This window comes from Colletotrichum abscissum (genome assembly GCF_030869225.1).
Source record: "Colletotrichum abscissum strain IMI 504890 chromosome Unknown Scaffold_2.1, whole genome shotgun sequence".
NCBI lineage: Eukaryota > Fungi > Ascomycota > Sordariomycetes > Glomerellales > Glomerellaceae > Colletotrichum > Colletotrichum abscissum.
The window spans coordinates 2,016,722-2,028,990 of record NW_026850098.1 but is presented as its reverse complement, the minus strand read 5'-3'; the positions used below and the strand labels follow the sequence as shown (position 1 = coordinate 2,028,990).

The window sequence follows — 12,269 nt, the reverse complement described above, 5'->3', positions numbered from 1 at the left end:
CATTCATCGCGGTCACCTCCTCAACCCATCCATCTCGGTCCTGAAGGGCCACACACTCTCGCCCCCCTCTCTCTGTCAGAAAAAGACTTCATCCCACCATCGATAGCAGTCAGAACGGGCGCTTTATTTATTCTCCAACCGGTCCCTAAACTCCTTGGGCAGATCCATGCCGACCCTCCGCGCCGTCAAGCGCACGCGCTCCTCCTCGTCCATGTTCATGCCCGGGTTGTAGCGCTCGAGGAGCGTGACGTAGGTGCGCTGGGCGCGCAGGTAGGCGGCGAACTGCTCGGCCTCTGCGGCGTCGGCCGCGGCGCGGGACGAGTCTTCCTTTACGGCGACGGGGGCTGCGGCGAAGCTGGTGCGCAGGCGGTTGTGGATTGCCGAGCGCTCGCGGGCGAGGACGGGTCGGGGCGGGAGCTCGCGGAGGAGGGAGCGGTAGAGGGAGCGGAGGTGGGGGACTGTGGTCATTTTGGCTGTTTTGCTCTATTGATTTGCCACTGCTCGGGCGCTTGAGAGGTATGCGAAGAAGATGAAAGCAATGGCGGAGGAGGATGTGGTGGTGGTGGTTGAGGTGTTGGTGGTGGTGAAGATGCGACGGGATTTTTTGGATTGAAGCTTTGCATTATGAGCATCGAAATCCGAGGCCGGGGTCCTCCTTTCGTTGGAGCTCTCCCGATGCGCTCAGCGGGTGTTAATGTGGGCCCCGTCCCAGGCGGGCCCTGCTGCGGCTTACATAGACTTTCGGGCAGGTTCTTGCCTTGGAACCTCACCTCAGGCACTTTCAATAGAAATTTGAATACAGCCCGCCCCAGGTACCCTAGAAAAGCCCGGAATGCTTATATTACATAAGGCAAGGAAGCCAACCTGAGCTATTACCCGTGGACGGCTATCGGTCGCATCCACGGCCCGGCGCCGGCACCGGCAGCAAGCACGGATGGAGGGGTCCTGACTCTGGATTCTCGACCCCTCCTTAACAGAGCACTTGCAGCTCTAGTTATGGCAAATGCTTACCACATTTGAGCATCTTTTCTTCAAGTCTGATTTTTCACTGGCATTTTTCCAATACCGATCCTATCCACAGAAACAATAAGTGGAGGGCGGTAAAAAAATAACGACGTGACACTGCAGCTCTACGGATACCTACTAAGGTACCTTCAGGCGTCCAAGTTGGCCTTCTGGGCGAATTGACTCGTTTGTGCGTCCACAATGGCCCATCCCATGACGCAACAGCCGCCATCTTAAACACATGCTGGAGCCATAGAGTGAGCCAGGAACCAAGGAGCTTTGCCTCCTAGACACAACTTTCCCCCTCCTCCACTATCCACATCCACATTGCGCATCCACACAAACCGCCTTCGACCTCCCGTCTTACGTCTAGAGTTCCATGCCCTCCAAGGTCCGACCATCAAGCGGAAACAACAAAACAAGACAGGAACCCACCTCCCGTCTCTCTTTCGTGCCCTTCCTCCTCATCTCCTCCGTCCTCGTCGTGACCCTGGCTATCCTATCTCTACGAGCTCTTCCCCGGCTGTCCCTCCTCTCGAGCCACTTCTTCCCTCTCACCACGACCACGACCCTCTTCTCTTCCTCCTCGTCTTCCTCGACAAAGAGAGACTCACAACCCGCCATGTCATCCTACGCAAAGGAGCTCGAGGTGGCCCAGCTGGCCGTCCAGCGCGCCTCCATCCTCACCAAGCGCGTCTTCCACGAAAAGGCAAAAGGTACCGTCGACAAGAACGACAAGTCCCCCGTCACCATTGGCGACTTTGGCGCCCAGGCCCTCATCATCGCCGCCCTCCGCCACCACTTCCCCGACGACGAGATCGTCGCCGAGGAGGAGGCCGCCCAGCTGCGCTCCGAACCCCAGCTCCGCGACCAGATATGGGACCTCGTAAAGACCACCCAGCTCGACGACGCCGCCGCCGAAGCCTCCCTCGGCGGCGGCATCGCCTCCGCCGAGAGCATGATGGACATCATCGACCAAGGGAACAGCAAGGGCGGCGCCGCCGGTCGCATCTGGGCCATTGACCCCATTGACGGCACAAAGGGCTTCCTCCGCGGCGGCCAGTACGCCGTCTGCCTGGCCCTCATGGTCGACGGCGACGTCAAGGTCGGCGTCCTCGGCTGCCCCAACCTTCCCGTCGACGACAAGGCGCCCCTCGCCGCCGACATCGGCTCCAACGCAAACGACGACACGGGCTACGGCGTCATCTTCTCCGCCGTCCTCGGCCAGGGCGCCACCTCGCGGCCCCTCCGCACCGGCGCCATCGCCTCCGGCAGCCCCATCTCCATGAAGCCCGTCACCGACCTCTCCGCCGCCACCTTTTGCGAGAGCGTCGAGGCCGGCCACAGCGCGCACGACGACCAGGCCCAGATCGCTGCCAAGCTCGGCATCACCAAGCCCAGCGTCCGCATGGACAGCCAGAGCAAATACGGCTCCATTGCCCGCGGTGCCGGCGACATCTACCTCCGTCTGCCCGTCAAGGCGACGTACCAGGAAAAGATTTGGGACCACGCGGCCGGCGACCTCATTGTGCGCGAGGCCGGTGGTCAGGTTACGGATATCCAGGGCAAGAGGTTGGACTTTGCCGTCGGACGGACGCTGGCCAACAATAAGGGTGTTATTGCCGCGCCGGCTGCGGTGCACGGCGAGGTGTTGAAGGTTGTCCAAGAGGTGTTGAGCTCGAAATCTAGCTAAGCAAAAAGTCTTGGAAAAGTATAATAGTAAAAAAATATGAAAGAAGTTTTGGACTTTTTGGATTTTGCGATTTTTCCTCGGCTGTCTTGAAGAACCAGCAGATAAATAGTGTACATTGTTTGTCTCTTTTTTCTCTTTTCCCATCCCCGTACAGTGATATACAGCTATACACAGCCCTCCAGAAGCTCTGCCATCGACACACAACCACAGTCGACTCGGTAGCAAAGCCAAAAGAAGTGCCACACCACATCCCATACTCTCCCCGCTCCCACCCCAACCCAACCGTCCGCGCAGCGAAATCGTCTATTTGATCTTCTTCTGCTTCAGCTTAATCGTCTGGTCATCGATAAACACGCCCTTGCCCTTATACGGTTCCGGCGGCCGCCACTTGCGCACTCTTCCCGCGAAGCTCATCATCAGCTCGCGGTCGATGCTCTCGAGCAGGATACGCGTCGGGCTCGCCGCCGTGACTTTCACGCCGCTCGGAATCCCCATCTCGACCGGGTGCGTGAAGCCGAGCTTCAGGCACAGGAACTTCTGTCCGGGGAACTCTTCCAGGCGGCCGCGCTGCTCGACGCTCGCGCGGTAGCCGATGCCGACGAGGCGGAGGATCGCCGTGTGGCCTTCGGAGACGCCCATGATGTAGCGCTGGAGGTAGGCCCATGTCGTGCCTGTTTGAGGTTCAGAGTAGTTAGCAAAGCGCGTTCAGTCAATTGGGATGTGACTCGACTCTCGCTGAAGCCGACAAGGCAAGCTTGAGCTTCCTTGAAGAGGGCAGTGAAGGAGAGGGAAGGGAAAAGACGGCAAAAAATGGTAAAGAAACTCACCCCACATCTCGCTCTGCTCCTTGATGTTCGAGTCCTCCACGCTGAGAACCGCCGTGCTGCCCTCGACATCGTAATCAATTTTCAGAAAAGGCGGGATCTCGAGATCCAATTCTCCTGTAGCAAACAAATCCAGCATTAGCCTAAGCACCTTGCAGTCTCCCATCACCCCCTTTCTCGAATGGACACCACCAAAGAAACGTACCCAGGGGCCCCGTAACGGTAACCGTCCTCTTGTAAACCTTCAAGTAGCTCGTCGGATCCTTCTTCAGCTTCGGCTCGCTAATAGCCAGCTTCACGCCCGGTGGGATCGAGACCGGCGTCCGCCCGAGCTTGGAGTTTCGTGTCGGCGTCGAGGAGAACTGGCGAGGTTGCTGCTGCTGCTGTTGAAGAGCTGGCACAAGGAAGGCTGGTATCGTCGTGGCCGGCGAGGCGGCAAACGCCCGCCTCAATGCCGTCCTGGAGGCCAGCATTGTTCGTTTCGTCGGAGAGATTGGCAAGCTACAACACACCTCCCAATGGCGCGCTCGCTCAGGTGCTCCTCGACAATTGGAATTGGGGACCCTCAGCAACTTTTCCACGTCTTAGTCAGCGATGCGCGATCCACAACCTGGGTACTTCCGATTGGCCCCTGCTTAGCTCGAGAGGAAAACTAAGGTACCTAAGGTTATTACGGCTGGAACGTATGGTTAGGTAGCTCAAGCTCATTGCTTCTCATGGCTTTCGAGTCTAGGAAATTCATTTTTTTTTTCGTAGAATTGGCAAGTGTCATATGAGTAAGGGGTTGAATGATGGTGTTGTTTGTGCCAGTAATTTGTACAGAGTAATCTCTGATTCTTCGTACTCATTTGATGCGTCAGGCGAACTACTAAGAGAGGTATATCTAGAAGCCCATTTCCAGCAATAAGCCAGAATCGCGAAGCGAAATGCCACCACAGGTGGGTTGGCGTAGTGTCAGGTTATATTGACAGTGCGATTGAACTGCGCTTAAACCTCCTCCTCAAGAGGGACCTCCTCCTCGTACTCCTCCTCCTCCTCGTCAACACCAGCATCCTGGTATTGCTGGTACTCGGAGACGAGATCGTTCATGTTGGACTCAGCCTCAGTGAACTCCATCTCGTCCATACCCTCACCAGTGTACCAATGCAAGAAAGCCTTGCGACGGAACATGGCAGTGAACTGCTCACCGACACGCTTGAAGAGCTCCTGGATGGCGGTAGAGTTACCGACAAAGGTGGAAGACATCTTGAGGCCGCGGGGAGGAATGGAGCAAAGGGCGGTCTGGACGTTGTTGGGAATCCACTCGACGAAGTAGGACGAGTTCTTGTTCTGAACGTTGCGCATCTGGTCCTCAACATCCTTCATGGCGACCTTACCACGGCTGGGAACGACAAAGTTAGCATTTGCTTATATTCTAGGGTCATCGTCGTGTGGCACTTACAAGATGGCAGAGCAGGTCAGGTAACGACCGTTGCGGAAGTCAGAGGCAGCCATCATGTTCTTGGGGTCGAACATCTGCTGGGTGAGCTCGGGAACGCTGACGGCGCGGAAGGAGTGGGCGCCACGGCTGGTCAGGGGAGCGAAGCCGACCATGAAGAAGTGGAGACGGGGGAAAGGAACCATGTTGACGGCGAGCTTGCGCAAGTCAGAGTTCAGCTGACCGGGGAAACGCAGGCAGGTGGTGACACCGGACATGACGGCGGAAACGAGGTGGTTCAAGTCGCCGTAGGAGGGGTTAGAGAGCTTGAGGGTACGCATGCAGATGTCGTAGAGAGCCTCGTTGTCAATGCAGAAGGTCTCGTCGGAGTTCTCGACCAGCTGGTGGACGGAGAGGGTGGCGTTGTAGGGCTCGACAACGGTGTCGGAAACCTTGGGAGAGGGAACGACGGAGAAGGTGGCCATCATGCGGTCGGGGAACTCCTCACGGATCTTGGAGATCAGGAGGGTACCCATACCGGCACCGGTACCACCACCAAGGGAGTGGGTGATCTGGAAGCCCTGGAGGCAGTCGCAGCCCTCAGCCTCGCGACGGACGACATCGAGAACCTGGTCGACGAGCTCAGCTCCCTCAGTGTAGTGACCCTTGGCCCAGTTGTTGCCGGCACCGGACTGGCCAAAGACGAAGTTGTCGGGGCGGAAAAGCTGGCCAAAGGGACCGGCACGGACGGCGTCCATGGTACCGGGCTCCAAGTCGACGAGGACGGCGCGAGGAACGTACTTGTTGCCGGAGGCCTGGTTGGGTGAGAAGGTCAGCATTCGTCAATAGGATTGCCTGCACACTGGGGGACTAGGATAACAAACTTCGTTGAAGTAGACGCTCATGCGCTCGAGCTGGAGCTCGGAAGTGCCGTTGTACCTGTGGTATGATTAGCTGCTGGGTCCATGAGGGTGCCGCACTGGAGGACAAGTGACATACACGCCATTGCTGTCGAGACCGTGCTCGCCAGAGATGTTCTGCCTGTATCAAGGTCAGTTCGAGATCGTGTCAAATGTCGAAATCGCCGCGTCGTTGGCGGTTGGCTACGCACCAGAAGGCAGCACCAATCTGGTTACCCTGTTCAAAGAAGTTAGCCCCGCACTCTGGCTTGTTGGGTTGAGATCAGGAGATACTTACGCACTGGCCGGTCTGAAGGTGAACCTATTGCGAGAAAACAATCAATGGTCAGCGGAATGTTTCCCATGACAGAAGCGTTGGAGATGCAAGTCGGGCCATGTTTGGCGAGCATGGCTTGGGTGGGAATATCGGCGGGGTACGCTCAGGGGCTACCCCGAAATAGTGGCCATTCCGACGCGTCGCAGAATTGTTGTTGATGGGAGAGAGCGACTTACAATCTCACGCATTTTGAATGATGGAAAGCTCTGAAGCTAAGTTGGCCGGCGATGTACGATGAAGAAGACGAAGAGAGTGCTCGAGAGCTAGGCGAAGCTTCAAGGCGAAAGGGTTGTTGTGGAGGATTGGGCGAGGTAAGGTGTGGTTAGGTAGGGGAGGAGGTTGTTGATTTTTGTTTGCGGGTGGATGTGATTTTGTTCACCGCCACGGCTCGGTGGACGCCCAGAAGACAGGCCAGCGACAGGCCAGCGACAGGCCAGAGGGAAGGGGTGCAGCTCGCTTGTTTACTGTGTGGTGCTAGTTGGGCCCGTGCACGACCCCGATTGGGGAAAGACCAGTGCAAGGCACCCGCCTACCACCACCCAAGTCTCCCCAAGTGGCCGTCCTAGTGGCCCCCAGTGCCCCCCAGTGTCTCCCCCCAAACACCAATTGGAAGTGGGGTTGAATGAGTTGAGGTGACAGCAGATTGGCAGACAGCGCGACCACAGCAAGTACGTACCTTCAGGTCCCCTGTATTTCGTCTCCTCTGTTCTTTCCGATCCGAGACCCGGGGTGACCGACTATCTGCTGAGGGATCCAAACATCCAACGACACGTCCAGATAAGGTGCCAACCATCTCCATCAGAAACCCGAGAAACCAAGGCATGAACTGTAGGTAATGGTGCTGAGCTTCGGGAAGCCACGGACTCTCTAACAATCGGGGCAGGTGCGGCACCGGGCAGCCCTACCAAAAGCCAACGTCAAACACAGAGCCTACGTACCGATATGAATGGCATTACATAGATTGCTCGGCACTGATCCCCAAGCACTGACCGAAAATGCTAAATTGCCAGTGGAGCTCAACATTTGCAAGGGGGGCTCCATCACTGCCAAATGAGCTAACGGTGTGCCTGAGAGCTATCAAACGCAGATCGACTTCATAAAGTTCACAAAGTGCACTCATCACTGAAAGAATAGGTGACTGACGATCGAGGCATCATATTTTGCGGAACAATGGTAGCTACGTAGACTATCATGGCCACGACATATTCCCTTAATGAGCCTTGACAACACCAGCCGCATCGGCCTGAGCTGCAATTCTCTTCTTGTAGGCCTGAACGTCGCCTGGGAACTTCTCAACAGTGCCTCCATCACACACCCAGAGAGAGGTGCACACTGTCTGCAACATGGTGACGTCGTGAGAAACCATCAGAACGCCACCCTGGAACTCTTGCAAGGCCGTAGCGAGCGCGTCCATCGCCTCGATATCGAGATGGTTAGAAGGCTCGTCAAGAACCAAGATGTGCGGGTTGGTCAAGGCAAGGCAAGCAAACGCCACACGCGACTTTTGACCTCCGGAAAGAACCGCCATCTTCTGCAGACCTGTCGTGCCCGTGATGCCAAAGGCACCCAGTTGTCTGCGGTACTCTTCGTCCGTCCGGCCAGGGTACTCCTTGGACATGAAGCCAACCGCACTCATCGTCAAATCCAGAGCATCGACGTGATGCTGGGCAAAGAAGCCGACGCGCAGACGGGGGTTTTGCGAAATGATACCCGAAGTGGCCGACAGCTTTCCGATCAACAACTTGAGAATAGTTGTCTTACCCGCACCGTTGGGTCCGACGATACCGATACGAGAGTCTAGCTGCACGTCGAGATCAACGTTGCGCAGCAAGATGTTCTCCTTCGTGTAACCAAATGTCACGCCTGTCATCTGGATGATAGGAGGCGACATCTTCTCGACATCAGGGAACTTGAACTGCACGCTGTACTCTGTCTCGGGCGGCTCGAGTACTGGCATCTTCTCGAGTTTCTTGATACGTGACTGGGCTTCGGAAGACTTGGCCGCGTTGTAGCGAAACTTGTCGATGAAGGCCTGAAGATGGGCTCTTTGGGCCATTTGGTTCTCGTATTCTCTCTTCGCAGTCTTCTTGCGTTCCTCGCGAGTAGCGTAGAAGGATTCGAAGTTGGCACCGCGGTAGTAGTCGAGACGCTGCGAGTGTTGGTGAATGATATCTGTCGCAATCTCATTGAGGAAAGCTCTGTCGTGAGAAACCACGAGAACCGTGCTGGGATATCCTTGGAGGTAGTTGGCAAGGAAAGCAATAGAGGGGACGTCCAACATGTTGGACGGTTCGTCGAGAAGCAGCAGGTCAGGTTCGCAGAACAAGGCTCTGGCCAACGCCAGACGCATACGCCAACCACCTGAGAAGGTCTTGGTGGCATTCTGTTGCTTTTCGGCAGAGAAACCGAGACCAGCCAAAATACTTGCGGCTCTTGACTCGGCCTTGTCGGACTCCATCTCGGCAAGCTTGCCCTGGATGTCACCGAGCCTGCCGTCTTGAGCTTCTCTTTCCTTGTCAAGTCTGGCGGCATCGGCCGAAGTATCGGCCATGCCCGCACGTTGGGTCTCGATCTCTGCCAGCTTCTGAGTAATTTCCTACAAGGTTGTCAGCATGATGGCACTTTTCAGAGATAATTATGACTGCGTATCACTTACAGTCTGCTCCTTGAGAAGAACCTTGCGCCACACGTCGGCATCAAGAACAGCTTGGATCGCAGGGGTGTCGTCACCAGTAAGCTACGCAAATATCAGTATACAACAGAGTTGAGAGTGGCCGAAGTTCACTCTTACCTCCTGTTCGACGTGGAGAATGGTAATGTGAGGCGGAATTGGCAGCTCTCTGCGAGACAGAGCACGAAGAAGCGTAGATTTACCAACACCGTTGTGTCCAACAAGACCGTACCTGTGACCATAAGAAAGGGTCAAGTCCGTATCGGTCACGATACGCAGGCCACCAATGGAGACATCGATGTTGTCCAACTTGATATCCTTGGTCTTGTTCGCGCCAGAACCACCCATCTGGAGAGGGTTGACAGCCATGTAGAATTCCTCGTATGATTGAGTAGACTCAGGCTCGTCGAGCAATCTGGAAGCCTCATACTCAACCGTCTTGAAGGTCTTCTTCTGCTGCTTGGCTGCAATCTTGCGCTCGGCCTTTTCCAGCTTCTTTCGATCAACCTTTGATTCGACCTTGCGAGCGTTTGCAGACTCAAGATCGACAGCTCCCGTTGACACGGCCAGAGTGGAAGACATGTTCCGCTGAGAGCTGACTTGGAAAGTCTCATCAAGGCGCCTGACGGCCAAAGGGCCGCTTCGCAATCCTCCATTCGACTCGGTGTACTTCTCAACCCATTTCTCAACGAGTTTCTCAATCTTCTCCTGGAGCTTAGCGTCAGGCTTTCCAGAGGCAGAGAGCAATAACTCGGTGACGGTAGCGGCTGCCTCGGCGAGAGGTGAGACGCCAGACTGCTCTTCCTCGTCCGAGTAGATGGTCGATGCGTGAGTCAAGTATCCGACCGAGTACTCGGAGAGCACCGGGTCGATGTTCGGCAAGACGGTTCTAATCTCCGCATCCATCGTTGCTACTCAAAAAGTTGTAAGTTCGTGGTGGCGGTGGTGGTAGAAATTTGCTTCAACGAATCTGTCAGCGATGCAAAGCTGTTGGCTCTGCGACAGTCGACTTGACGTGAGACAAATGAGATAGCAGCAAGCCCAGAATACTGTCACTTTGCTAGGCTATTGCAACTGCCTTATGACGACTTCACTTGTGATCTAGATGCGATATTCACGACAGGCCTCAAAATGTGGACCTTGAATCAAGTGCCCTGCCCGGGCTCGGATGTCTAAATCGGAATAAAGCTCGGCCCGGGAAGACGTCCTCTAAGGCTGCTTATGTCACCTTAGCAGCCTCCAGTGACTCCAGGCTAATGTCTCAGCATTTGGACCAATGAAATGTATTGCAACAACACTACGGCACTGTCAATAAGGCAGGTGCAAAGAGGAAGTGAACTCCGCCTGCATTCACCAAATGCTGGTTGCTCTTTAATACAGAAGGAGGCAATCAAATGGCACGATCTAAAACTTCTCTCCGTCAAACTTTCCCGGAAGAACGATATTTCAGCGTCTTTCAAATACCGACTCAGACTTGTTGTTGTCTCTCTTTTGAAGTCCCGACAGCATGGATAACATCGCCGATTGACCTGACACCGTGGAGTCGGCTGAGACAAACGGGCAAAACGGCAATTCTTGATGCTCCATCCGTAGCTGTAGACGGAATGCTCTATCGAAATACGTCTTTATTGCCACCGCCGTCACCGACATTACATTGCCGAAAATGGATGAAACCCAAAGTCTCAATTTGACATTGGCCAGCTGAAAAGCATTCGCAGAGTCTAGTCTAACCAACGGCAGCGAATGGGGAGCCGCGGATCACTGAACATCGAGCTGGGTACCCTTGGCCATCGACGTGACTTGCGGAGATGGACGAACAGCGTGTAATGTTTCGCGCAGCTGCATGTAATCGCGTCAGCCGTAGGACGCACGCGACGACCTGCAGAGGATCGTCTATTCATTTGTCGCATGGCAACCAATCAGTCTCTGACACTAGGAGAGGGAAAAAAAGAGCCATCAACATGCGAAAGTTTTCAATGTCGTTGGGAGACTTAGCCCTGCTCACGCCATACTACGTCCGCCATGCGCTGGAGATCCGTCCGGGGATCCCAGTTGCAGGTTAAAGTTATTCCGATGTTCGATGCTCATTGCACAATCTGTGCAAACTCTCACTAGGGTGGACACGCGAAGACGAAATGGGACATCATCGCCGCAATCAGTGTCTTGAATGGAAATGAACCATGGAGATTCAAAGGGAAAAAACAAACGTTAAAATGAACGAAAACGAGATGGCGGCGGCAACACAGCGACAACAGCAGCAGCACAACAACAGCAACAACAAGAGCGAAAACCTTTTGACCTCGTAGACTGCGACAGTGGACATGGCCTCGAACCGGACACGATTCCGCGTCATCCTATTCAGTCACGGTTCGGTCATTGTCTCCTCTCCATGGCCAAAAGCGGACCCAACACCAACCGAAGTTCAATGTGGGATTCAGTTCCCTAGTTCCGTCACACGTTGGACGCTGCAGTCAAGTGGGAATATCTGCTCACGGTCAAGGCTGGACTTGCTCCTTCAAAACCTTTGCCCTACCAATACGACCACATATTGGCTCCTGTTCCCGCCCAGAGTCGCATGCGAGACAGATCGGGCAACCACAGAGCTTTGCTTTAGGGGTCCCCGGGACAAAACCTTGATTCCGATGATACTGGCGCGCAGTTCGTTCCCACATCTACCACCCTCTCTGGAATCTGTCCTACCTTGATTGTTTTCTGGACTGGGGTACTCGTACTGGCGAGATGACAGACCAGGATCTATCTGACTTCTGCCCCTACCAACTGGCAACGGAACAGTGATGAGATTGACAGTGAGGGTTACGATGGCACGCGAATCACACTGAAATTCAAACTTCGTTCAACGGTGATCCTCCGAGTTGGGAAAGGCCATATCCAATTGACTTTGGCTACTCGACTCCCTGCGGCATTTCTCTGGGGCGGAGCTAAATCAAGAACACGCGCCTTTTTTTTTATATTGGAGGCTCTTTGCCAGGCTTCCCTGCTCAGACTCCAAGTATGGATCAAGCATCCACCTCTGTCCCACTTTGACGACTCTGCATCTGCCTATCGAGATTTCGTCATTGGAGAGTCTGTCGGCAACAGAACCTGTGCCTTTTTTCTGGTTCGACGGCACCGCCGCACCGGAGAGTCGGAACGGCAGCGCCAAGGGGGTCGGGTCCCATCATAGAGAACGTTTCCCGTCTGGTTTACGGGAGGGGAAAGAGTGCGGGCAGAACGATCTTCACAAGCTCACATCCAGTCAATGGGAAGCGCGTAGCTCCTCTGGCGAATCCTTCGGATGATGCAGAGAACTAGCTACATGCACGATATTCAATGGCAGGTTTTTCTGACTTGTCGTGCAGGAATCTTGCAGGACCTGCAGAACACTTTCATCAGCTGGCCGTCTAGCTGCATAGCGTTCCCTGG

The 12,269-nt window shown here is 55.0% G+C and overlaps 5 protein-coding genes across 5 annotated transcripts; 1 reads left to right on the top strand and 4 right to left on the bottom strand.

The window, feature by feature from the left end:
• Positions 1-123: 123 nt before the first annotated feature.
• On the bottom strand, positions 124-468 carry CABS01_01319 (FMC1 protein family; the record flags this gene model as incomplete). Its single annotated transcript, XM_060534699.1, has 1 exon — positions 124-468. The coding sequence occupies one exon, from the start codon at positions 466-468 to the stop codon at positions 124-126; it is 345 nt and encodes a 114-aa protein (XP_060401777.1).
• A 916-nt stretch (positions 469-1,384) lies between these two features.
• CABS01_01318 (3',5'-bisphosphate nucleotidase) lies at positions 1,385-2,698 on the top strand (the record flags this gene model as incomplete). The annotated part of the gene is made up of 1 exon (XM_060534698.1): positions 1,385-2,698. One exon carries the CDS (start codon positions 1,385-1,387, stop codon positions 2,696-2,698), a length of 1,314 nt encoding a protein of 437 aa, XP_060401776.1.
• Positions 2,699-3,001: 303 nt separating this feature from the next.
• Positions 3,002-4,094, bottom strand: CABS01_01317 (ribosomal protein L6; the record flags this gene model as incomplete). Its single annotated transcript, XM_060534697.1, has 3 exons — positions 3,002-3,369; positions 3,526-3,639; positions 3,728-4,094. Coding segments are annotated over 3 exons (849 nt in total), but the record flags the coding sequence as incomplete, so codon positions are not given.
• A 415-nt stretch (positions 4,095-4,509) lies between these two features.
• CABS01_01316 (beta-tubulin) lies at positions 4,510-6,363 on the bottom strand (the record flags this gene model as incomplete). Its single annotated transcript, XM_060534696.1, has 7 exons — positions 4,510-4,903; positions 4,964-5,754; positions 5,824-5,878; positions 5,939-5,980; positions 6,051-6,076; positions 6,137-6,160; positions 6,352-6,363. The coding sequence occupies 7 exons, from the start codon at positions 6,361-6,363 to the stop codon at positions 4,510-4,512; spliced, it is 1,344 nt and encodes a 447-aa protein (XP_060401774.1).
• A 1,022-nt stretch (positions 6,364-7,385) lies between these two features.
• On the bottom strand, positions 7,386-9,752 carry CABS01_01315 (ABC transporter; the record flags this gene model as incomplete). The annotated part of the gene is made up of 3 exons (XM_060534695.1): positions 7,386-8,771; positions 8,832-8,912; positions 8,967-9,752. The coding sequence occupies 3 exons, from the start codon at positions 9,750-9,752 to the stop codon at positions 7,386-7,388; spliced, it is 2,253 nt and encodes a 750-aa protein (XP_060401773.1).
• Positions 9,753-12,269: the final 2,517 nt, after the last annotated feature.